Below are 26,993 nucleotides of genomic sequence, written 5' to 3'. Positions count from 1 at the left end.
TGCGACCAACCACTTGACAGTCTTCCAAAATCCAACTTGTTTTTTTAGGTCGCAAGTGACTTTTCCTGCATAGACTTCAATGCAAATCACATATGACTGGGACCTGCTTGCGACTCCTCTGCGAACTGTAATAAAGTCACGCGACGGCAAGTCGTACGCAAGTTGCACAAATATTTTGGCAGTGCGTGGCTTGGGTGCAATTCGCACTTCGGCGACAAATGTCACAAATACCTGAATCTTGGGTAACTTTTGGAGTACTGTATATACTCAAGTATAAGCCGAGTTTTTCAGCACGATTTTTCGTGCTGAAAACGCCCCCCTCGGCTTATACTCAAGTGAACTCTCCGCCTGTCAATCCCTTCATCAGTGGTCTTCAACCTGCGGACCTCCAGAGGTTTCAAAACTACAACTCCCAGCATGCTGTCCGGGCATGCTGGGTGTTGTAGTTTTGAAACCTCTGGAGGTCCGCAGGTTTAAGACCACTGCGGCCTTCGTCATCATCCAGCCCCCCCTTTTGTTTTGTACTCACCACCCCTTGGTGGGAAGTTAGGGTGAGCTTGTCCGGGCCATCTATGCAGCAGGGACCGTCCGGTGGGGAGGATTAGTCGTTGTGGGCAGTCCATTTTCACCGGCGGGGGGCCTCTTCTCCGCGCTTCGGGCCCGGCCCTGGACTAGTGACGTTGCCTTAACGACGACGCAGAGGGACGTTCATGCGCAACCTCCGGAGAAAATGGACTGCCCACAACGACTAATCCTCCCCACCGGACGGTCCCTGCTGCATAGATGGACCGGACCAGCTCACCCTAACTTCCCGCCGAGGGGAGCGGAGTACAAAACAAAAGGGGGGCTGAATGATGACGAAGGCCGCAGTGGTCTTCAACCTGCGGACCTCCAGAGGTTTCAAAACTACAACACCCAGCATGCTGGGAGTTGTAGTTTTGAAATCTCTGGAGGTCCGCAGGTTGAAGACCACTGAGAAAGGGATTGACAGGCGGTGATGATGAAGAGAAAGGGGGGTATGATGACGGGGGTCTGGATGATTACATGGGGGGGATGATGTATTTATTTCCCACCCTAGGCTTATAGTAGAGTCAATAGCTTTTCCTTGGTTTTTGGGATAAAATTAGGGGCCTCGGCTTATATTCGGGTCGGCTTATACTCGAGTATATACTTCTCGGTTCACATCACATTATGGGGCTACTGCCGGCATGTACACTGGGTAATCTAGCGAATCTTCTATGTTTCAAACAGAAACCACATCATACGTCATTGTAAAGCATATAAGAGGGCATTTTTTATTGTTGTTTTTTTCAATAGTGCTCTCCAAAGGCAGTTTTGTAAACCAGGTCTGACCTGGCTTAGGTTTTGTAGCTTTTTTGGGAGGGATTTGCAACTTTTTTTTATTCCAATGTGTGACATTTGCACTTCATAAATGTGTGACCACTGCAAAGTGAAAGCTGCTTAGGTAAGGCTGTTTGGTACTTTCTGCATGTCCACAAAAGTTAAAAAAAAAAAAAGGCTTAGGCAAAAAAATAAAGCTGTAAATGCAATGATAAATCTCCCCCATACTGGCATAGATCATCCATAGGCCCCCATGGTAAAGGAATGAGGTCTTTAGGGGTTTATGGGGCCTTTCAGCATGTATACGCATAGCTGAAGGCTGTCTGGAAATTAGGGATTGACAGATTATCGGCCGATAATCACGATTTTGGACATTATCGGTATCGGCAATTACCTTGCGATATGCCGATAATGCCCCGCCCCCCGGCCAGAGACAACCGTCGCCACCGCTGCCCCTTTGCCTCCCCCCCATCCTCTGCCCACATACCGCCGCTGCCTCCCCCATCCCCGGTGTTATAATTACCTGTTCACGGGGGTCTGGGATCCTTCTGGCTCCTGCACTGTTGCTGCGCTGCGTAATGACGAGTGACGTCCACAATGCGACGTCACCGTCAGTGCGCACAGTGACAGCGCGGGACGCCGACTGAGCCAGAAGTATCGCGGACCCCCGTGAACAGGTAATTATAACACTGGGGATGGGGGAGGCGATGGGGCGGTGGCAGTATGTGGGCAGAGGGTGGGGGGCGGCGGCGGTATGTGGGCAGAGGATTGGGGGGGGGGGGGCGATGGGGCAACACTGGTGGTTAGACTCAGGACCCCAGGACCGGCAGGAGGCGAGAAGGCGGCGGTCTCTGGCACCGCAATAGCCGCTGCAGTTCATTGATTTAAAGCGCCCGCTTTAAATCATTGATCTGCAACGGCTTCTGCCCCGCCGGGGGGTTGAAATACCCGATAACTTATACCGGAATAAGTTATCGGCTATCGGCCTGAAAGGTGACAGATTATCTATATCGGCCCTGAAAAAATCGATATTGGTCGATCCCTACTGGAAATGTTGGGACTTGTAGTTTTGCAACAGCTGGAGGCACACTGGTTTAGAAACACTGCTCCATATGCTGGTATTCCGCAGCTCTCTGTGCCATGCTAGAAAATGCTGGCCCCGGAGGCTCCTCACCATGTCACCCTCTCAACTGCTGGAGACGGGTACAATGGGGCATTTTTTCTTTTTTTTTCTTCGTTCTGACAAAAGGTAATGGATGGAATAATAATTTGTCTCTCATCTCTACACTACATGCTTCTGTATTGTGCTGTGCTCTAAGGGTATGGAATATAAATACGAGCCGGCGCTGCTATCTCCAGCCTCCCCCTCAAGTGGAGTAGTGGCTTGTTGCGGCATTGATGAGCATTGGCAGAGCAGCGTGTGGGATTTTGCTAGGGTAGATGAGCTCTGTAGGACAGGATTAGGGTGCAGTATGGAGCCGTGTTTGCAGAATGCTAATTCGGTAAGTAGAGGGAGAAAGCTGCAGGGCGGATTTAGGATGCCCTTACAAATGCGCATTAGTCGTGTAGGTGTCTGGGAAGCGTATACGGTGGCCTTCTCGAAATGCTTTGGGGAGTCCTGCCCTGGCCACTTGGCAGTGAGAGATTAGATCTCTGAGAAGCACCTGTCAAGGTGTGGAGACGCAGCAAGAAGTATCTCGCCGGCTTCTCCCCTGAGGGCGCATGACCTAGATAGTCGCTCCCTCTCTTTTTCTCCTGTCACCAGGCAGGTTTGATTCATGTGGAGGACCGGGAGGCGGAAAGGAAAAAAAATTGTTTTGGGAGTTTAGAATGCAAATGAGCCTCAAGTAATGAGGGTTTAGGAATTCCAGCCGGGCCGCATTGTGTATGTGCTCCATGCCTAATCTGACGCTGAAAGGGGGTTTGTAAATGAGGAGAGGTGATATGATGGAGCCATTGAAATCTACCAGGGATAATATAGGGCTAAAAGGGAATTATGCTAATCTGTTACTTTCAAACTGACAGCATATTAAGTATTGGCAGAATTTAGCATCCACGAATTTAGCATCTACAAAAGTGTAGTTAAAAAAATAAAAAAATTGATTGTAAGTTTCACTGCGGACGGGACGTCCGCAGTGAAACTTACAATCAATTTTTTTAACTACACTTTTGTAAAAAAAAAAAATAAACAACCAAGGAAGATTTTTCAAAATATATCTGACGTATCCCACTGTATAGACATACGTCACTCATAGAATTCTATTAAAAAAAAAAAACAACCAAGGAAGATCTCTCAAAATATATCTGACGTATCCCACTGTATAGACATACGTCACTCATAGAATTTTATTTTAAAAAAACAACAACCAAGGAAGATCTCTCAAAATATATCTGACTTATCCCACTGTATAGACATACGTCACTCATAGAATTCTATTAAAAAAATAAACAACCAAGGAAGATCTCTCAAAATATATCTGACGTATCCCACTGTATAGACATACGTCACTCATAGAATTCTATTAAAAAAAAAAAACAACCAAGGAAGATCTCTCAAAATATATCTGACGTATCCCACTGTATAGACATACGTCGCTCATAGAATTCTATTTAAAAAAAAACAACCAAGGAAGATCTCTCAAAATATATCTGACGTGTCCCACTGTATAGACATACGTCACTCATAGAATTTTATTTAAAAAAAAAAAACAACCAAGGAAGATCTCTCAAAATATATCTGACGTATCCCACTGTATAGACATACGTCGCTCATAGAATTCTATTTAAAAAAAAAACAACCAAGGAAGATCTCTCCAAATATATCTGACGTATCCCACTGTATAGACATACGTCGCTCATAGAATTCTATTTAAAAAAAAAACAACCAAGGAAGATCTCTCAAAATATATCTGAAGTATCCCACTGTATAGACATACGTCGCTCATAGAATTCTATTATATAAAAAAAAGCCATAAACCACATGTTCTGTTTCTCTAAAAAAATGTATAACTGTCTATGCAATAGCATTGGTATTGCTTACTACGTTATTTCATATGCAAAAAAAAAAAGGCTTACTGGCTTAACCAAGGTCAACGGGACTCTTTTGGCCTCCATTGGGCAAATTAAAGGGGTACTCCGGTGGAAAACTTTTATTTTTTTATTAACTGGTGCCAGAAAGTTAAACAGATTTGTAAATGACTTCTATTAAAAAAATCTTAATCCTTCCAGTACTTATTAGCTGCTGAATACTACAGAGGAAATTATTTTCTTTTTGGAACACAGAGCTCTCTGCTGAATCACGACACGGTGCTCTTTGCTGACATCTCTGTCCATTTTAAGAGCTGTCCAGAGTAGGAGAAAATCCCCATAGTAAACATATGCTGCTCTGGGCAGTTCCTAAAATGGAACTCGCTTTGCTCGTGATGTCAGCAGAGAGCTCTGTGTTTCAAAAAGAAAAAAATTCCTCTGTAGTATTCAGCAGCTAATAAGTACAGTGACCCCTTGACCTACGATGGCCCCGACATACGATAATTTCAACATGCGATGGCCTCTCAGAGGCCATCGCATGTTGAAGGCAGCATCAACATACACAATGCTTTTGTATGTCGGGGCCATCGCATAAACGGCTATCCGGTAGCGCAGACTGCTTCAGCTACCACCGGATAGCTGTTTACGGTGCCCCGTGCCCTGTGCTGACGATCACTTACCTGTCCTCGGGGCTCTGGCGCGTCCTCTTCAGGATCCTCTGCATCGTCGGCGCTCTCCATCGTCGTCATCACGTCGCTGCGCACGCCGTCCCGTCATCCAATAGGAGCGGCGTACGTAGCGACGTGATGGCTGTGACGGAGAGCGAGGATGCCGAGGAAGCAGAGGCCTTGCCGGAGCGTCGGGGACACCTCGGTAACGCGGCGACAGTGATGGACGGCGACATCCAGGGCAGCGGTGGCGGGGACAGGTGAGTACAACTTCCTCTAACAGTGGTCTACAACCTGCGGATCTCCAGATGTTGCAAAACTACAACACCCAGCATGCCCGGACAGCCGTTGGCTGTCCGGGCATGCTGGGTGTTGTAGTTTTGCAACATCTGGAGGTCCGCAGGTTGTAGACCACTGTCCTATACTTTACATTGCACGGATCCCTCAACATGCGATGGTTTTAACAAACGATGGTCCGTTTGGAACGGATTACCATCGTATGTTGAGGGACCACTGTACTGAAGGATTAAGATTTTTTAATACAGATAATTTACAAATCTGTTTAACTTTCTGGCACCAGTTGATTAAGAAAAAAACATTTTTTCCACCGGAGTACCCCTTTAAGCCGTTTGGCCTATAGTGTACGCCAGCCTTTTTTTCCAGTACGTAGGCTCTTATGATGGCGATGGGGCTTTATAAATCAATACTACTGTGTCACTCAGGAGCATCTCACAAATTTGCTTCTAAATAGCCTTAAGCCAGGTTCACACTATGGAAAATGGATCTGGAGAAATTCCAGACCGACATTCCGTGCACATCTAGGACCACTCTGATGTGCACCATCTCCGTAGACGGCAATGCGGATTCCACAGGAAGAATAATTATGCTTGAAATTTCTGTGGTGTTGTGCACGATGCAACAAAATACACATTAAAGACAATGGGGGAGAGTTATCAAAACCTGTCCAGAGGAAAAGTTCCTGAGTTGCCCATAGCAACCAATCAGATCGCTTCTTTCATTTTTGAAAAGGCCTCTGAAAAATGAAAGAAGCGATCTGATTGGTTGCTATGGGCAACTCAGCAACTTTTCCTCCAATGAGAGGAATTTCTCTGCTCAGAAATTCTGTAGTGTGAGTGTTACCTCACCCACTCACTACTTTTTACACGATGGGATTTTTGAGCAGAATTCCCATTTGAATTTTTCCTGTCAGAAATTCCGTAGCAGCAGAGTCCCATTGCTGTCAGCGTGATTCCGCTGCACAGTCCGCACTAAGGAATTTCAGCGGATTTCAGATATTCTGCAGAGGAAATTCTGCTACCAAAAGATTCATGTTGGGCATTCTTTAGGCCGAATCTGCTGGGAAGACATTAGGGTCTATGGTAAAAGACAATGGGGGGAGATTTATCAAAACCTGTCCAGAGGAAAAGTTCCTGAGTTGCCCATAGCAACCAATCAGATCGCTTCTTTCATTTTTGAAAAGGCCTCTGAAAATTGAAAGAAGCGATCTGATTGGTTGCTATGGGCAACTCAGCAACTTTTCCTCTGGATAGGTCTTGATAAATCTCATCCAATGAGAGGAATTTCTCTGCTCAGAAATTCTGTAGTGTGAGTGTTACCTCACCCACTCACTACTTATTTACACGACGGAATTTCTGAACAGAATTCCCATTTGAATTTTTCCTGTCCCATTGCTGTCAGCGCGATTCCACTGCACAGTCCGCACTAAGGAATTTCAGCGGCGGATATTCTGCAGAGGAAATTCTGCTACCAAAAGATTCATGTTGGGCATTCTTTAGGCCGAATCTGCAGGGAAGACATTGGGGTCTATGGTAAAAGACAATGGGGGGAGATTTACCAAAACCTGTCCAGAGGAAAAGTTGCTGAGTTGCCCATAGCAACCAATCAGATCGCTTCTTTCATTTTTTCAGAGGCCTTTTTCAAAAATGAAAGAAGCAATATGATTGGTTGCTATGGGCAACCCAGCAACTTTTCCTCTGGACAGGTTTTGGTAAATCTTCCCCAATGTCTATACAATCCTAGTGCCAACTGATTCAGTCATCACTGGACACACTCGAAATCTCCAGCTGGAATTGTTCTAGATGAAAATTCTTTAGTGTGAACCTAGCCGAAAAGGGTAATGCCGGCCGGGTTTAGACATAACTAAGGGCTGGTTCACATCACGTTTTCCGCAATACGGGACCGCATACGGCAGGGGAGAGCTAAAAACTAGCGCTCCCGTATTGAGCTGTATGCGCTCCCGTATGTAATTCATTTCAATGTGCCGGCCAGAGTAAAACGTTCGGTCCGGTCGGCTCATTTTTCCCCCCCCGTATGCGCTTTTACAACCGGACCTAAAACTGTGGTCAACCAACGGATTTAGGTCCGGTTGTAAAAGCGCATACGGGGGAAAAATGAGCCGATCGGACCGAACGTTTCACTCCGGCCGGCTCATTGAAGTGAATGACATACGGGAGCGCATACAGCTCAATACGGGAGCGCTGGTTTTTAGCTCCCCCCTGTCGTGTGCGGTGCCGTATTGCGGAAAACGTGATGTGAACCAGCCCTTACTAGTTTACCATTTGATCGATTACCGAACTAGTTTTGCTTCTCATCGTGTCGGGAGTAATCCACTGCTGGACTCCACTAATTTGCCAGATTTTTCGCTGCCTTGTTTTTCTGACTTGTACAAGGGCCTTTATATTTGCTATAGTTTACTAAGCTATCAGTCGAACTCTTGTTTATCAGATAACCATCTCTCTTCACTATATCCTACCCCCCCCCCCCCATCCCAATAAATCAGTGCACATTTATTGCCCTGAAAGTAGAGATGAGCGAAGTTACAGCGATTTTCACCGCTCGCGTTTGCTGATTTTATCCTGCATAAATGAGTTCATCTTTCAGGTGCTCCGGTGGGCTGGAAAAGATGGATACAGTCCTAGGAGAGGGTCTCCAGCCCACCGGAGCACCTGAAAGATGAACTCATTTATGCAGGCTAAAGTCAGCAACTGCCGAGCCGTGAGGTTCGTGACGAATCGAATCACAGTAAATTTGCAATCTCTACTTGAACGAAGAAAGTAAGTTGCTACAATGAAGAATTGACTGAACTGAAACCCAACATGTCTAATTTTTTATTTACAGTGGTCCCTCAAGTTACGATATTATAGGGGTATTCCAGGAAAAAACTTTTTTTTTTTTTATATATCAACTGGCTCCAGAAAGTTAAACCGATTTGTAAATTACGTCTATTAAAAAATCTTAATCCTTTTAGTACTTATGAGCTTCTGAAGTTAAGGTTGTTTGTTTCTGTCTAAGTGCTCTCTGATGACACCTGTCTCGGGAAACGCCCAGTTTAGAAGAGATTTGCTATGGGGATTTGCTGCTAAACTGGGCGTTTCCCGAGACAGGTGTCATCAGAGAGCACTTAGACAGAAAAGAACAACCTTAACTTCAGAAGCTCATAAGTACTGAAAGGATTTAGATTTTTTAATAGAAGTAATTTACAAATCTGTTTAACTTTCTGGAGCCAGTTGATATAGAAAATTTTTCCTGGATAACCCCTTTAATTGGTTCCAGGACAACCATTGTATGTTGAAACCATTGTATGTTGAGACAATGACTCTATGGAAACCTGGTAATTGGTTCTGAAGCCCTAAAATGTCATCCATAAATAGGAAAAAGTCAGGATTAAAGAAAAAGTAGATAACTAATACAGATAAAGCAAATCCTTACATATAAAAGTAATAAAGATCTGCTGGGAGCTGTGATCACTGTCTATTTCAGTGTTTCCCAGCCAGGGTGCCTCCAGCTGCTGCAAAACTACAACTCCCAGCATGCCTGGACAGCCTTTGGCAGTCCGGGCATGCTGGGAGTTGTAGTTTTGCTACAGCTGGAGGCACCCTCTTTTGGAAACACTGGTCTATGTAGACGACAGAAGCTGTACAGAACACGCAATGTCCTAAAAAAAAAATTAAATAAAAAAAAAAAAAATATGTCATAAACATAAACATTTGTTGTTCAACCAACCTTGCCAAACCCAACTTTGATCCATTTTGTGCTTTTTTGGGTTTACAGTAGTATAATAGGAATTGCCGTGCAAAATGTTCTCTGAAGGAAAGTTAGACTACAAATACTCCCGTCATCTGCTACATTTTGGGTAATATTTCACCCAAAGCCACGGTAAACATCTGTTGAATGTGATTGCTGCATGCATGCTGAGACTTGTAGTTTCTCCAAAAATGGGGAGCCCCAGGAGGCTTGTGCCGTAAACTAAAGCTATGGGGTGCCCTGCCAGAAATTTTCATGCCACCTAATTGCTCAGACACTAATTCCTAGTAATAAATGGAAATTCGTCTGTAGCGGTAATAACACTGTGGGCAGTATATGAGTGTTAGGGTTGATATTCCATTCATTAGTGTCAGCCCTGAAACATTTCAATGTCATAAATTGCCGGGTCTGATAGTAGCTTGTGGGTGAATGCAAGAAGAATAAAAGCTACTGAAATGTGTGTGCGGCTACATTGATATAATGAAATCCATCAGCAGATATGGCGAGATGGCGTTACGAGCTGGGAAATGTATTGGCGCGACATAGACCACAGAACCTGGCGGAACATGTGAGCCCATGAATGCCATTGGGATGTGATTATATCTATAGGCTAGGGATGGAAGAAATGAAATTGATTTGCGCGATTATCTTTATTTTTTTCACTTGGCGATACTGAATCGATTCAAAATAATTTTGAATCGATTCTTTTAGGAATGTGGAATTTGTATCTCCTGACGCCCGGAACAGCATGTCCCAGGTATCAGGAGATACAGGTTCCACATTTGTGGAGCCGGGCAGGCCGGATCTGACGCGGCGGCGCTCTGGGTGTATGGAGCGGGCTCCGACTCCTGCCCGCTCCGTACTCTGCATGGGGGCCGCCGCTAATAGCCAGCATGCGGCGATCGCCGCGGCTGGCTATTAAAGGAGTAGTTCTGCGCGCACTTTTCTCATTTTATCCCGTCCAGGCTGCAAAATAAAAGAAAACACACTTTCTCTTACCTGCCAACCAGCCCCCGGAGCTCCGGTACACTCCGGTACAGGTGTTCGGTCCCCGGGCTGTATTCTTCTTACTTCCTGTTAGCCCGGCATGTCACACGAAGCTTCAGCCTATCACCGGCCGCAGCGATGTCCCGCCTCGGCCAGTGATAGGCTGAAGCTCCGTGTGACGTGCCGGGCTAATAGGAAGTAAGAAGAATACAGCCTGGGGACCGGACACCTGTACCGGAGTGTACCGGAGCTCCGGGGGCTCGTTGGCAGGTAAGAGAAAGTGTGTTTTCTTTTATTTTGCAGCCCGGACGGGATAGAATGAGAAAAGTGCGCGTTGGACTACTAGATCGCCGCTGTCAAAGCTGACAGCAGCGTCTAAAGGGATCTGTGAATGCTCCCTGGTGGGCGATGTATCGTCACCTACACTGGTATCGCGATTTGAATCGTATCACCAAATCCTTGGCGATTCACACCCCTACTATAGGCCTAGGTTTACATCAGTCATTCTGCCGTAGACACTGTTTGGGGTACTTCATGAATATAATTAGACCTTAAAGGGGTTATCCAGGAAAAAACTTTTTTATATATATATCAACTGGTTCCAGAAAGTTAAACAGATTTGTAATTTACTTCTATTAAAAAATCTTAATCCTTTCAGTACTTATGAGCTTCTGAAGTTAAGGTTGTTCTTTTCTGTCTAAGTCCTCTCTGAAGCAAATCCCCATAGCAAACCTCTTCTAAACTGGGCGTTTCCCGAGACAGGTGTCATCAGAGAGCCCTTAGACAGAAAAGAACAACCTTAACTTCAGAAGCTCATAAGTACTGAAAGTATTAAGATTTTTTAATAGCAGTAATTTACAAATCTGTTTAACTTTCTGGAGCCAGTTGATATATATAAAAATGTTTTTTTCCTGGAATACCCCTTTAACCAACTCGGACCAAGGCTTTCTCCAACCACATGGCACATCATGCTGTGGTAACTCATTTTAATCTATTGGACTTCAGGATCTAAGTGCTCTTTCACCCTATTGCTGTTTGTCCCCACTACCCCATAGACATGAACATTCAGTTCAGCTGAACATGCATGCGTTCTCAATAGTTACAGGGGAATAAGACACTGGCAACCACGTCTAGAGGTGGTTTATCTCCCTTGAGAACAAAGGACTGGACACCGTATAATTCGAATTGCCCAACACTCTTTTTCCTGTTATCAGATTATTATTGGCCAACAACTAATATTATAAGAGAGTCACCCAGCCCCACCAAAATCGGCACGTCCGGCTAACATTAGTCTGATATGTATAACATCTAAAGGAGAGATTTCTGTTTGGTGATGTCCACGCATTGGCCCAAATCCTATTCCTCCTTTCATTCAGGATACATCTTGCAATCCACCCATACAGATGAACACTCTGTATAGCTGAGCATGCATGTATTTCCAATGGGAGAAAGCTGCAGCCAGACACCTTTCGGCAACGACTTATCTCACAAACAAATGGATTGAGCATGTTGAAATCCAGCTAACCCAACTGTTCTCTCCCTGTTCTCTCACATCTGCCTTGTGAAGCTGTCGGGAGGCCCCATACAACCACTGTATTTGGGGTCTTGATCTTATGTAGTTCATCAGTTACCAACAATAAATTAAAGAAGTGTCACCATCTAGGATATGCCATCACTTTATCGATGGGGGTCTGACCTTTAGGACAACCAATGATAATGAGAATGCACTATTTTTCTCCTGCACAGTGATGTTCCAACCCACATGGCTGTGCAGAGAACTGCAATATAGCCTCATTCAAGTGAATGGGACGAGCTATTGTCCCCTGCCCAGTGGAGTGCCACTTAACCCCCCCCCCCCCCCCTTCATCACCCCTGTGCCAATTCATTAACCCAGGGGTTCTCAACCGGTGGTATGCGTACCCCTAGGGGTACACCACGGGTTGTGCAGGGGTTCGCCAATAAGCTGACAAATACCGGCCATGCATTGGCCAGTATTTGTCAGTGCATAGCAGAGAATGGCTGCGGCAGCTCTCCGTGTATAGTATCGCGACCGTGGCTACTGGTGAGACGTGTGACCTCCCCTGATGTTGCATGGAGGTGCCGCATAGCACAGGAGGACGTCACACCTCAGTGCGGCCCCGCAAAACGGGACTCTGAGATGCGCTGTATACCCGGACAGGCCACACGGGACACGCTATATACCCGAACAGGCCTGGTAATGTTAAAAAATAAAAAAAAAGTTAAAAATAAGTGTATGGGAGTTGTATATATGTGTGTGTGTGTGTGTCTATATATATATATATATATATATATATATATATATATATATATGTATATGTATATATTAGCCCAGGGGAGATGAGGTGGGGATGGGTGGGGGGGATAAATAATGGCACAATGGCATTAAGATGGAGGGGGGAATAATGGCACAAGAGGATTAATATGGAGGGGGGGGGGGTGAGTAATGATTATCCTCTCCCCCCCCCCCCCCCCCCCCCATATCTTAATCTCTTGTGCCATTATTCACCCCTCCCTCTGATCCCCTTTTGCCATATCCGATAAAAGTGGAGGGGGGAAAATGTCACAAGGGGATTAAGTATTGCATTAGTATAAAAGTAAGCACACGCCATTATGAAAATAAGTAATTTTATGACTTTTGTCCGCGGGTACTTATCGCACGTAAGTTCCGCGCGAGGGGTACCCGTGGTCATATTTTCACCCTTTGGGGTTGTGAACCACTGCATTAACCCATTCATTAACCCCCATTATCACACCAGGTGCCATTTCATTAACCCTGTTAATCACTCCCTGTGCCATTTTATTAACCATTTTCATTACCCCCTGTGCCATTTCATTAACCCCCTTCATCATCCCCTGTGCCATTTTATTAAACATCTTCACCCCTTGTGCCGATTTATCACCTGACCCCGGCAGGCCCAGGTGCAGTCTAGGTGACACTCACTCATCTCCTGATGAGTAACGTCCTTCTGCTCCACTCCTCAGACACAACATCAGGGGATTAAGTCACCATTGCTCACTGATTTAAAGTGACCACAGCATCGGCTGCCAGTGCAACATCAGGCATAATGGACCATGGCCACTTAAGAACAGTGACCAGAGCCGACTGCTTCGGGACGGGACAGGACGACGCCTTACTCACTGCCGCCGACACACTGTGTTGCGACAAACATTTTGGAAAGCACTGTTCTACTTTCTGTCTGCTTTGCTTTGGCTTCTGGCCTTATCTTTTTGTCTTACCATTGATGAAAACTGTTTAATGTTGTATGTTGTTTCTCCAGTTCCTGAAGTTATTTTTCTGAATATCTAAGGATTTACTGATGTTGTGAGTTACAACCGTTTTCATGTACATGAGAAAAGATATGAGCGGATGGAGTGTCTTTCAAGCTTCCAATGTTACGGACTATGCTTGTTTGATGTACTGCTTAAGTTATCACTTGACTGAACTCTCGAGAAGTTGTCGGACCCCCTTTTGATGCTAATAACTTTGATGTTTTCTCTTACAGCCAATGAATTCCATCAATATCCTGCACCGTTGCAATCCTGATTCCACAAATGATGAATGGCAGCCAGTTACACGTAAGCCTTTCTCCGGCACATCATCTCCCCAACGCTGCCGGAGAATCCTGCGAATTACAAGCCTTGTGTACCCGATTCATCCTAGGCTTGGACTTTCGATGGACATGCCATGGTGACATGAACAGGATGAGTTAAGGGTACTTTCTACATAACCAAGGTGTGTGGGCTTGTGTTAGTGAGCTCTTGTGCCGCTCCTCCTGGGAAGGTGCAAGGACCATGAGCTTGTCGCTGAAGTTACGCAGGTTTGGGAGGCCAGTAAGCCCACAACTAGTTCTCTTACTTCTGTTTGCCTTCTGTCTATTGAGTGTCTTCATCTCAGCCTATTATCTCTATGGATGGAAAAGGGGACTGGAGCCTTCGGTTAATGAGGCACAGGACTGTGATGAGCCCAAGATTAGCCCTTCACGTCTGCTCCCTGTGAAGCCCATGAGATCAATGGACATGTCTAGAACGGACCCACTGGTGCTAGTCTTCGTGGAAAGCCTATACTCTCAACTTGGGCAGGAAATAGTGGCAATATTGGAGTCAAGCCGCTTTAAGTATCGGACCGAGATAGCTCCAGGCAAGGGTGATATGCCTACACTCACCGATAAAGATAGGGGGCGATTTGCACTAATCGTATATGAAAATATTTTAAAATATGTTAACCTGGATGCATGGAACCGAGAGTTACTGGACAAGTACTGTGTGGAGTATGGCGTGGGCATCATCGGTTTCTTCAAGGTAAGGTGGTCATGGGTTTATATTCTTCTAAGTCTCTTCTAGATTTTAGATCTTAGATACACAGCCTCAGAGACCATGCATCCATTGCTGGTACAATACTTGACTACTCTAATTCTCAGTGTCTGATAGTTGTAGGATCGATGCCCTGAAATTCCCCAGTCTATGGAAATCTGGTTTCTCAAAGCATGGATGTGTTTCTTTTGTGGTCGACTCATTCGTTCTCTTTTCTTCTCTGTCCCCAAGACACAACTTATTTAGTCCAGTTGAGTGGCCTTAATCCTCTGACAAAGCTGTAAAAGGGACATTGTTCTTGGACCAGGGTCTTGCCGGACGGCCCCTTTCAGCTGATGTCTTTCCATTCATTCAGTTTCCCTTCCTCTCCCTCCCAGTCTACTAGACAACACATGGCCTTTAAGTCCTATTTATGCTCGATGGGTTTAGACTTTTATTTTATTTAACTTTCAGTGCCGCAGTTATCACGCACAGAGTACATGAGCTTACGAATGCTCTTTTTATATTTGTATTAACCCTTCCATTTCTTACATATATTTGTGAAGGCACTTATATAGTATACAGTGTATATGCAACTTAGATTGTAAAGTTTTTGAAAGTGTTTACACAGTTTTATAGCAGTCCGATGTGTAATGAAGAATTTAATGTATAAGTTTATACGTTAATGCAATCTTTTCTTAATGTATTGTGGGCTGATCCTTAGTTACGTCACGTACACTCCATTCATACCCAGTTTGGGTTCGGGTACCATTAGCATTGTGCTGACCACTACACCCCCTCAGCATAGCCAAAATCCCATAAAGTACTGTACTCTAACACATTACATTAAGAGAGTTTTTTTCCCTTGTATCCTGTATGCTATGAATATTTTGTCTACAATGACGTAGAGTCATAAAATCCTCATGTGAGCTAATACAATATTCACAAAACTGCAGTTAAAGGGGTATTCCAGGCAAAAACTTTTTTTATATATATCAACTGGCTCCGGAAAGTTAAACAGATTTGTAAATTACTTCTATTAAAAAATCTTAATCCTTCCAATAGTTATTAGCTTCTGAAGTTTTCTGTCTAACTGCTCAATGATGATGTCACGTCCCGGGAGCTGTGCATGATGGGAGAATATCCCCATAGGAGCTGGACAGCTCCCGGGACGTGAGTCATCAGAAAGCAGTTAGACAGAAAACAGCAACTCAACTTCAGAAGCTAATAACTATTGGAAGGATTAAGATTTTTTAATAGAAGTCATTTACAAATCTGTTTAACTTTCCGGAGCCAGTTGATATATAAAAATTTTTTTTGCCTGGAATACCCCTTTAACCTCTTCATTTGATACTTTTCTGTCATATGCATCCTTTAGATCCTAATGGATCAGTAGGATGTTGCTTCTAAAAAAGCTGCCACCTGTTTTGCAAATAACAAGGCAGTGCAATAATCTATTTGCGGAGAACCTTTACCGCTGCTCATCCTGTGGGCGCTTCTCATCCTCCTGATAATTACACAGGCCAATCAAAAACGTTTATTGTGGAATTGTTGAGTATATGTTGTTGAATTGCAAATTACGGCAGATTTTAAGTATTAAAGAGGAGAGATAACCGCTAAAGCAGTGGTCTCAAACTGTGTCCCTACAGATGTTGCAAAACTTCAACTCCCAGCATGCTGTGCTGGGAGTTGAAGTTTTGCAACATCTGGAGAGCCACAATTTGAGACCACTGCACTAAAGTCAGTAAGTCTAGGTTGTCACTAGAGATGAGCGAATTTACAGTAAATTTGATTCGTCATGAACTTCTCGACTTGGCAGTTGATGACTTATCCTGCATAAATTAGTTCAGCTTTCATGTGCTCCGGTGGGCTGGAAAAGATGGATACAGTCCTAGGAAAGAGTCTCCTAGGACTGTATCCACCTTTTCCAGCCCACGGGAGCACCTGAAAGCTGAACTAATTTATGCAGGAAAAGTCATCAACTGCCGAGCCGAGAAGTTTGTGACGAATCAAATTTACTGTAAATTCGCTCATCTCTAGTTGTCACCCTCAGGGGTGTGGAAATGTAATAAAAAAAACTACTTGTCCTTGGGACTAAAACGGAGCAAAATCTACTTGTCCCTCATGACGATCCACTTGTCCGGGCCAAATTTCGCCCTATAATAGCCGTAACTACCTACTATAATGATACCTTTTAATTTTTTAATAACATTCTCCGAACCAAAGATATATTCGGTGAAGTGAAATTGAAATAGTAAAAGATAATTTAGCAGATTTGGTTGTCGTCTTTTCTACGCCATTTACCTTGTGGTTGAGCTAACATGTTGTTTTTGATACTTTAGGCGCCTGATTACAGTAATACCAGATTTGTATAGTTTCCGTCATGTTTTACTATTTAAAAAAAAATTCTTGACTTTTTAGAATTTTTTTTTATTGCCATTTTTTGACCCCTGTAGCTTTTTAAAAAAAAAATTTTTTTTGCATACCAGGCTGTATGAGGGCTAATTTTTTGCGCCATAATAGGTTTTTTGTATCGGTACCATTTCGGTATTAATCTGACTTTTTAATCGCTTTTTAACTTTTTTTTCCTGGGATATTATGAAAATTGCCATTCTGTGGTTTGGTATTTTTTTTCTACATTTAAGTGATTTACCGTACGGGATACATAATGTTATATTTTAATAGTTCGTACAATTACGCACGCAGCGATACTATGTTTCTTTTTATTATGTTTATATGTTTTTATATAGGAAAAGGGGGTGATTTGAACCTTTAACATGGAAGGGGTTAATGTGTGTCTTTTAAACTTATTAAAACATTGTTTTTTTTTACACTTTATTAGACTTTTAGGAGGAATCATTAGATTCCTCATACAGATCAATTGAGTTCTATTGAACTCCATTGATCTGTGTGCTCTGCAATCCATTGATAGAGCCTAGTGTAGCCAGGCTCGATCTATGGCAGAGCCACTCCATAGTGGATCACGCCGTGGGGGGGGTTGCGATCTAGCCCACCAGTTACTGAGAACAGCCGGGGACTGCAGAATATGGAGCGGGCACGAGTCCGGAGCCCGCTCCATACAGACTGCTGAGTGCCACCACGCTTGTCTGGTCCAGACCTGCTTGCCCAAAGCAGGACTAAGGGTCGGAAAAATTCACCTACCCGATGCCCGAAACTGCATGTCTCGAGCATCGGGACATAGGAATTCCACATCTCTGCACCCTGCTAAAGGTCTAGGTCCTTGGCCCCCTCTTGTTACTAGGTCCTTTGCCGTTGGCTGTCCGGGCATACTGGGAGTTTAAGTTTTGCAACATCTGTAGAGCCACAATTTGAGATTACTGAACTTAAGTCAGCAAGTCTAGGTTGTCACCCTGGTTAAAGGGGTATTCCGGTGACTTTTTATATATATATATATATATATATATATATATATATATATATATATCAACTGACTGCAGAAATTAAACAGACTTGTAAATTACTTCTATTACAAAATCTTAATCCTACCAGTACTTATCAGCTGCTGAAGTTGAGTTATTCTTTTCTGTCTGCCATCAGTGCTGTCTGTCTCAGGAACTGTCCAGAGCAGGAGAGGTTTGCTATGGGGATTTGCTCCTGCTCTGGACAGTTCCTGAGACGGACAGAGGTGTCAGCAGAGAGCACCGTGCTCAGACAGAAAAGAACAACTCAACTTCAGCAGCTGATAAGTACTGGTAGGATTTAGATTTTTAATAGAAGTTATTTACCAATCTGTTTAACTTTCTGGAGCCAGTTGATATAAAAAAAGGTTTTCACTGGAATACCTCTTTCAAGGGGTATTTTCATCTTGGTACTAGGTCCTTGGCCCCCATCTGGCCTGCTTGTTGCTATGATAAGTGTCAGGTAGCTGAAAACATCTGAGCCGACTTTTATGCAATTTGTGTAACTCCTATTGACCTAAATGGCCGCATGCCATTGGCTCTTGACATTAACACTTTAGAACACATTTGCATTCCCCATATTTTTGAATTCCTCATTTTTCCTCCTAGAAATGTAAACATAAATTGGGTGTTACCAGATTGGGGCATGTCCTTACACAAGTCTGCTGATTTCATCAGACTGTATAGTGTCAGACAGGAAAATGATAATGCCCATTTGTCAAGTTACTCATAAAACTTCTAAAAGGAAAAATGAAGGAATTGCACAAAGTAATATAAATGTTATTTTATTAATATACAAGTGTGGTATCCCGGTACAGGACTTGGTCCTGTCCCTTTGTCTGGAGTCCCCTCAGCCAGAGTCCCTCCATGCTAATGGGCTCTCCTGAAGGGCTAACCCCTAGTCTCCTCTTAATATGGTAATATTTAATATATGTATTTATATATTTAATTAATCTAGGATACCTCTGTATAGGACCTTAGAGTTCACGTGCCTTTAATTTGTTATGCTATGGTTTAAGGACCTGTGGCCGAGGTGGGTGAGTTAAAAGTTTATTTTCTGTATCTTTTGCAGCCCAGGCATAGGGATACAGCGTACAGCAGTGGCCTCAAACCTGCGGACCACCAGCTGTTGCAAAACTACAACTACCAGCATGCCCGGACAGCCAACTGGCTGTCCGGGCATGCTGGGAGTTGTAGTTTTGCAACAATTGGAGGTCCGCAGGTTGGAGACCACTAGCGTACAGTGAGTTCCAGCGCCCGGCAGCCCCCAACAAAGAGGAGGAGGGCAGTGCTTGACATCTGTGAGTAGTACCCCGCTGGGCTGATCATTTATTGGGGGGGGTGCAGAACAGTGCTGGTGGGTCACATGATTTGGGGGAGGGGGAGCCGAACACCGCGCTCCATAAGTTAAAAAAAAATACAGTGATACACGTATTTGGTCATACCGCCCAGCCCTAGGTTTGGCTAGCCAATTAGCTTTTTTTTCCCACCCCCTCAATATATAAGGGGCTGCTGCCACTAAACTCTCTCTCTTCCTGACGGACTAACAAGCAGCACTAATCTCAGCACAAATCATCAATTCAAGATGGGCCTTATCTTCCGAAGCCACTAAACCGTGAGTTATCCAGCTCAAAACTACAAAAATCCTGTGTGACTACTGCAACTCAATTATCATAAATTCAGTAGCACAGGGGCTAGCAAATCAAAGCTCATTGCCCTCAGAAGTCCCAGCAAACCTGTGAGGAACCTAAACTCCGGTCCTCTATACAAAGACCGTTTTGTTACATGTAGTTGCATAAAATATGCAGTAAAGTTTACTCCGGTTTTCATCAACATCTGCTGTGGACATGATTTTATTTTTCCCTACCATTTGTATAAAGGGTTAATACCAATACCCTACACTACCACCCCGCAACACCCCTTTGCATCCTTCCACCCCGGCACCACACAAGTATGTGCTAAAATACACATGTGAGTAGAGCTGTCAGGTGCTCTTTAAAGGGGTACTCCGCCCCTGGCATATTATCCCCTATCCAAAGGATAGGGGATAAGATGTTAGATCGCCGCGGTCCCACTGCTGGGGACAACGGGGATCGCCGCTGCAGCACCCCGCTATCATTACTTCACAGAGCTAGTTCGCTCTGTGCTTAATGACGGGCAATACGGGGGACGGAGCAGCGTGATGTCATGGCCCGTCCCCTTAATGCAAGTCTATGGCAGGGGGCGTGACTACCGCCACGCCCCCTCCCATAGACTTGTATTGACGGGGGGTGGGCCGTGACGTCACGAGGGGCGGAGCCGTGATGTAAGGATGCTCCGGCCCCTGTATTGCCCATCATTACGTGCAGAGCGATCTCGCACTGCGCAGTAATGATAGCGGGGTGCTGCGGCAGTGATCCCCGGGGTCCCCAGCAGCGGGACCCCGGCGATCTGACATCTTATCCCCTATCCTTTGGATAGGGGATAAGATGTCTAGGGGCGGAGTACCCCTTTAACCCTCAGTATCCTACTATTATATCACAGAGACTATGCCTTGTGATCACCGTGGCAAACAGGGATGATTGCCTGCTGGGCTCCTACCGATCCAGGCCAAAGAGGGCCTAAAAATCGTTCCAAGGCCCACCATGGCTATATGCCTACAGCCTAGTATATAGCAGGTCAAGGCCATGGATATAATATAACTATAGGCTGAAGGATTAGTCAGTTGACCCCTTCTGTTACTAATGTACAGGGTGACCAAACGCATATTATTTATTGCTAGGACATATGTGATGTTAGACCAATGTGTAATTGGCCCTGTTGGCCTAAAGGCATATTAGGGTGTGAGGATGGCCATTTAGTATAACCAGGGTCATGGCACCATTCAGACAGTAGTGTCATGTCTCTGATGAGAACAACCCTTTAAAGAACAACAACTTATGCTGTTACTTATTTTCTGGGCAGATATAATAGACTTAGGGGGTACTCTGGTGGATAAAAAACAATTCTTAACCCCTTAACAACCACGGACGTAAATGAACTTCCGGGTGCGGTGGTACTCCGCACCAAGACGTACATTTACGTCCTGTACATGACCGCAAGCATCGGAGGATGATCTGGTCATGCGCGGCAGGTCCCGGCTTCTGATCGCAGCCAGGGACCCGCCGGTAATGGCCGACATCCGCGATCGTTTCGGCTACATTTTATGTTGATCTGATCCCCCACGGCATGACCGTGGGGATCATATAAGCTAACATGAGGTCCCCTCACCTGCCTCCGCCGCCTTCCCGGCTTCTTCTGCTCTGGTCTGAGATTGGGCAGACCAGAACAGAAGATAGCCGATAACACTGATCAGTTCTATGCCCTATTCATAGCATTGAACAGTATTAGCAATCAAATGATTGCTATAGATAGTCCTCTATGGGGACTATTAAAGTGCTGAAAAAAAAAAGTTAAAAAAAGGGGTTTTTTTTCATTTAGAAAAATCCCCTCCCCCAATAAAAATGTAAAATGTCCCTTTTTCCCATTTTACCCCCCCCCCCCCCCCCAAAAAGTGTTAAAAAAAATAAATGTGCGTAAATGTCCGAAATAATAAAATATAATGTTAATGATCCCGTACAGATCACGGCGCAAAAAACGAGCCCTCACACCGCCGCTATACAGAAAAATGAAAAAGTTATAGGTGTTAAAAATAAAGGGATTGTAAACATACTAATTTCGTTAAAAAGTTTGCTGTTTTCTATTTTTTATTTTAAGCACAACAATAATAGAAAAATATGTACCGTATTTTTCGCCGTATAAGACGCACTTTTTCTTCCCCAAAACTGGGGGGAAAAAGTCGGTGCGTCTTATACGGCGAATGCACCCCTATCGCCGCGGTCCCTGCAGCCATCAACGGCCGGGACCCGCGGCTAATACAGGACATCACCGATCGCGGTGATGCCCTGTATTAACCCTTCAGACGCGGCGATCAAAGCTGACCGCCGCGTCTGAAGGGAAAGTGACACTAACCCGGCTGTTCAGTCGGGCTGTTCGGGACCGCCGCGATTTCACCGCGGCGGTCCCGAACAGCCCGACTGAATAGCCGGGTTAGTGCTTACAGGACACCGGGAGGGACCTTACCTGCCTCCTAAGTGTCTTCTCCGTGCCGGGATCCCCTGTATGCCGGCGCTCTCCTTCCTCGTCGTCGCGTACGTACGTCGGCGTGCGCAACGACGTGATGGCGGCGACGGAGAGCGAGGATACCCGGCCGGCAGCAGAGATGTTCCGGAACGACGGGGACACGGTGACAGCGATGGAGCGACATCCAGGGCAGCGGTGACGGGTCCGGAGCGGCGGGGACACGTGAGTATTACCTCCTCCTGCAGTGGTCTTCAATCTGCGGACCTGCAGATGTTGTAAAACTACAACTCCCAGCATGAAGTTTTGCAACATCTGGAGGACCGCAGGTTGAAGACCACTATTGGGTTCAAAATCTTTATTTTTTAAGATTTTGCCCCTAAAAATTGGGTGCGTCTTATACGCCGGTGCGTCCTATAGGACGAAAAATACGGTAATCATGGGTATCGGTTTAATCGTATTGACCCACAGAATAAAGAACACATAATTTTTACCGTAAATTGTACAGCGTGAAAACGAAACCTTCCAAAATTAGCATAATTGCGGTTTTCTTTTTAATTTCCCCACACAAATTAGTGATGTTATTACAAAGGACAACTGGTCGCGCAAAAAACAAGCCCTCATATGAAAATATAGAGTTACGATTTTTAGAAGGCGAGGAGGAAAAAACGAAAATGCATAAATAAAATTGGCCTGGTCCTTTAAGGTCAAAATGGGCTTGATCCTTAAGGGGTTAAGGACACAGCCCATTATGACCTTAACCCCTTAAGCACCAAGCGTTTTTCTGTTTTTGCACTTTCGTTTTTTCCTCCGTAGCTTTTAAAAATCATAACCCTTTCAATTTTGCACTTAAATATCCATATGATGGCTTATTTTTTCACTACCAATTCTACTTTGTAATGACATCAGTCATTTTACCCAAAAATCTACTGCAAAGCGGAAAACAAAATCATTGTACAACAAAATTTAAGAAAAAAAAATGCCATTTTATAAATTTTGGGGGCTTCCGTTTCAATGCAGTGCATTTTTCGGTAAAAATTACATTTTATCTTTATTCTGTAGGTCCATAAGATTAAAATGATACCCTACTTATATAGGTTTGATTTTGTCGGACTTCTGGAAAAAATCATAACTACATGCAGGAAAATTAATACATTTAAAATTGTCCTTCTGACCCCCTATAACTTTGTAAAAAATTTTCACGTACAGGGCGGTATGAGGGCTCATATTTTGCGTTATGACCTGAAGTTTTTATTGGTACCATTTTGGTTTTGATCAGACTTTTTATTGCATCTTATACATTTTTTATGGTATAAAAAGTGACCAAAAATAAGCTATTTTGAACTTTGGAATTTTTTTGCGTGTACGCCATTGACTGTGCGGTTTAATTAACAATATATTTTCATAGCTCGGACATGCGGCGATACCACATATGTTGATTTTTATAATGTTTATATATTTTTTATATGGAATTTGGGAAATGGGGGTGATTTATAGCACAACTGTCATGGATATTGTACCCCCAGACTAATACCATGATAGTATAGATGATGATACATGTAATGCAGCTGTACTTTTGGCTGCTCTTTATCACTCTTTATCATCAGGAAAATAGTTTTATCGCGCGGTCAGCAACAGTCGGTTAGGCGTGGCTGGGGATCGTAATGCCCCACCTCTGCCACGCTTATCCCCTGTAAGTGAGCGCTGGGATCATTGTGTGATTGACTCACAGGTCCCCACCCCCGATGTCCATGATGTGCGGGCCGTGACTCCACTGAGCCTATACATATAATGTGCACCGACCGATATCGGTTTTTTAGGGCCGATACCGATAATCGGTGCAGGTTAGGGCCGATAGCCGATAACTTATACCGGAATATCTGTATAAGTTATCGGCTATTTAACCCCCTGCGACACCGCTGCAGATCATTGATTTAAAGCGGGCGCTTGAAATCAATGATCTGCAGTGGCTTTTGCGGGGCCATAGACTGCCGCCGCCACCCACTTCTCTCCCCCTACCTGCCAGGGTGCTCCGGGCCATCCATCCATCGTTCCTGTAGTGTCTGGGGGCGTTCCGGGTGGAGGGTGGTCCGGTCCGGGCTGTCCTTCTTCTCCGGCGGTCATCTTCTCCAGTCCGGGCAGGCTCCGGCCTAGTACGCTGCATAGACGTCGCTGCGCAGTGACGCCCGTGCGCAGCGACACACCTGACGTCACGGCGTAGCGGCGTCTATGCAACGTACTAGGCCGGAGCCTGCCCGGAGTGGAGAAGAAGACCGTGGGAGAAGGACAGCCCGGACCACCCTCCACCCGGAACGCCCCCGGACACTACATGAAGGAAGGATGGCCTGGACCACCCCCATTACAGGTAAGTTTAATTTTTTTATTGACTCGGAGGGTGGGGGAGGGGCCCGACCGGTATAGCGGTATGGGAAAAAATCCATACTGGTATACCGCCTAGCATCACGGTGGGGGGTGCGACTCGGTGCGGTGGGTCGGGTCGAGGGGGTGGCGGTCGCGGTGCGGTGGGGGCGGTGCGGGGGGCGGGGCATTATCGGCTTATCGGCAAGATAATTGCCGATACCGATAATGCCCAAAATCGTGATTATCGGCCACATCTTTTATGATATATGAAATACAGTGCCCGTACTCCTTCTTTCTTCTCCTGGTGTCGGAGACGCGCTGCTTCTGCTTTCACTACAGGCAGTGAGCTCGCTCCCTTTGTCTGCCGACAGCTCAGTGCACCTGCGCAGTGCTAGAGGCAGGGAGCGAGCTCTGTGCCTCTAGTGAAAGCAGAAGCAGCGCATCTCCGGCACCAGGAGAAGAAAGGAGTACGGGCACTGTATATCATAAAGGTGCACATTATATGTATAGGCTCAGTGGAGTCACGGCCCGCACATCATGGACATCGGGGGTGGGGACCTGTGTGTCAATCACACAGTGGTCCAGCGCTCACTTACAGGGGATAGGAGTGGCGGAGGTGGGGCATTACGATCCCCAGCCACGCCTATCTGACTGTTGCTGACCGCAAGATAAAACTATTTTCCTGCTGATAAAGACTGATAAAGAGCAGCCAAAAGTACAGCTGCATTACACGTATCATCATCTATACTATCATGGTATTAGTCTGGGGGGTATAATTTCCATGACTATTGCTATTTCCATTCCTAGATGAACAGTTTCCTGGAAAGTGGATTGGTCGTCGTGGGCCAGTTGAATGGCCCCCAAGGTCTCCCGATCTGACCCCCTTAGACTTTTATCTTTGGGGTCATCTGAAGGCAATTATCTATGCTGTGAAGATACGAGATGTGCAGCACCTGAAACTACGGATACTGGAAGCCTGTGCTAGCATTTCTCCTGCAGTGTATATAGTAGTATATAGCAGTGTATACGGATACTGGAAGCCTGTGCTAGCATTTCTCCTGCAATGTTGCTATCAGTGTGTGAAGAGTAGGAGAAGAGGGTTGCATTGACAATCCAACACAATGGGCAGCACATTGAACACATTTTATAAGTGGTCAGAAACTTGTAAATAACTCATGAAAGAATGAAGTTACGTTAAAACCAAGCACATCATTGTTTTTCTTGTGAAATTCCCAATAAGTTTTGATGTGTCACATGACACACTTCCTATTGAAAAAACAAAAGTTGGATTCAAAATGGCCAACTTCAAAATGGTCGCCATGGTCACCACCCATCTTGAAAAGTTTCCCCCCTCACATATACTAATGTGCCACAAACAGGAAGTTTAATATCAGCAACCATTCCCATTTTATTAAGGTGTATCCATATAAATGGCCCACCCTGTACTTTGTTTGCATCATAAAGTTGACATGTTTTTACTTTTGGAAGACATCAGACGGCTTCAAAGTTCAGCAACAATTTTTACATTTTTCACGACATTTTCAAAATCTGAATTTTTCAGGGACCAGTTCAGTTTTGAAGTGGATTTGAAGGGCCTTCATATTAGAAATACCCAATAAATGACCCCATTATAAACTGCACCCCTCAAAGTATTCAAAATGACATTCAGAAAGTTTAACCTTTTAGATGTTTCACAGGAATAGCAGAAAAGTGAAGGAGAAAATTCTAAAGCTTCATTTTTTTGCACTCTCCTGTTCTTGTAGACCCAGTTTGTGCCAGAACAGCAAAAAGAAAAAAAAAACACATGACATACTATTTTGGAAACTACTCCCCTCAAGGAATGTAACAAGCAGTACAGTGAGCCTTAGCACCCCACAGGTGTTTGATAAATGTTCATTAAATTGGGATTAGAAAAGGAAAAATTAGATTTTTTACACTAAAATGCTGGGGTTACCCCAAATTTTCATTTTCACAAGTGGTAACGGGAGAAAATGTCCCCCACAATTTATAAATACATTTCTTTGGAGTAAGGACATACCTCCATATTTGGATGTAAACTGCTCTGCGGGTGCAGACTAGGTCTCATAAGAGCAGGAGCGCCATTCAGCTTTTGGAGAATTTTGATTGGAATCGGTCAGGGGCCTTGAGCGTTTACAGAGCTACCATTGTGCCAGAACAGCGGGACCCTCCCTCAAGTGCCATCATTTTGGAAACTATACCCCACAAGGAACATAACTAGGGGTACAGTGAGTATTTACACCTCAAAGGTGTTTTGAACAGTGGGCCGTAAAATGACTAAATAGTTGTTTTTTTCACAAAAATGCAGATGTTACCCCAAATTTTTCATTTGCACAAAGGGTAATAGGAGAAAATGCCCCCCAAATTTTGTAACCCCATTGCTTCTGAGTATGGAAATACCCCATATGTGCCCCATATATGCCAATTATGTTCCCAGAATGATGACAAAGAGCATAACCAAAGTAAAAAATATGCCCGCCCCAAACCCTATACTCTGAATCATTATTCTGGGAATGTGATGTGTGTGGCCATCCTTTAGTTGTTTTTTGTTTTATTTTATGAAAGTGTATTATGGGCAATTAAGTGGTTTATGGGGTTAAAATTTGGAATGTACTCTGGACTTGGCACACTGGGGTCAAATTGTGGGAAATGAAAATGAATAGGGAAAATGTAGTACTCCATGAAAGTGTGATACTCCCTGAAGCAATCTTTAATGCAG

At 44.6% G+C, this 26,993-nt stretch overlaps 1 protein-coding gene across 2 annotated transcripts in view; it reads left to right on the top strand.

The window, feature by feature from the left end:
* Positions 1-26,993, top strand: part of NDST1 (N-deacetylase and N-sulfotransferase 1) — a 118,125-nt gene that overhangs the window by 39,787 nt on the left and 51,345 nt on the right. For both annotated transcript variants that reach the window (XM_056516895.1, XM_056516896.1), the window contains exon 2: positions 13,592-14,387. In XM_056516895.1, coding sequence (XP_056372870.1) covers positions 13,881-14,387 — 507 coding nt within the window. In that variant the 5' untranslated portion in view covers positions 13,592-13,880. The remainder of the gene's footprint in view (positions 1-13,591; positions 14,388-26,993) is intronic.

Source organism: Hyla sarda, chromosome 4 (genome assembly GCF_029499605.1).
Source record: "Hyla sarda isolate aHylSar1 chromosome 4, aHylSar1.hap1, whole genome shotgun sequence".
In the NCBI taxonomy this organism is placed as follows: Eukaryota; Metazoa; Chordata; class Amphibia; order Anura; family Hylidae; genus Hyla; species Hyla sarda.
The sequence above is the reverse complement of the archived record's forward strand: the minus strand, read 5'-3'. Positions and strand labels throughout refer to the sequence as shown.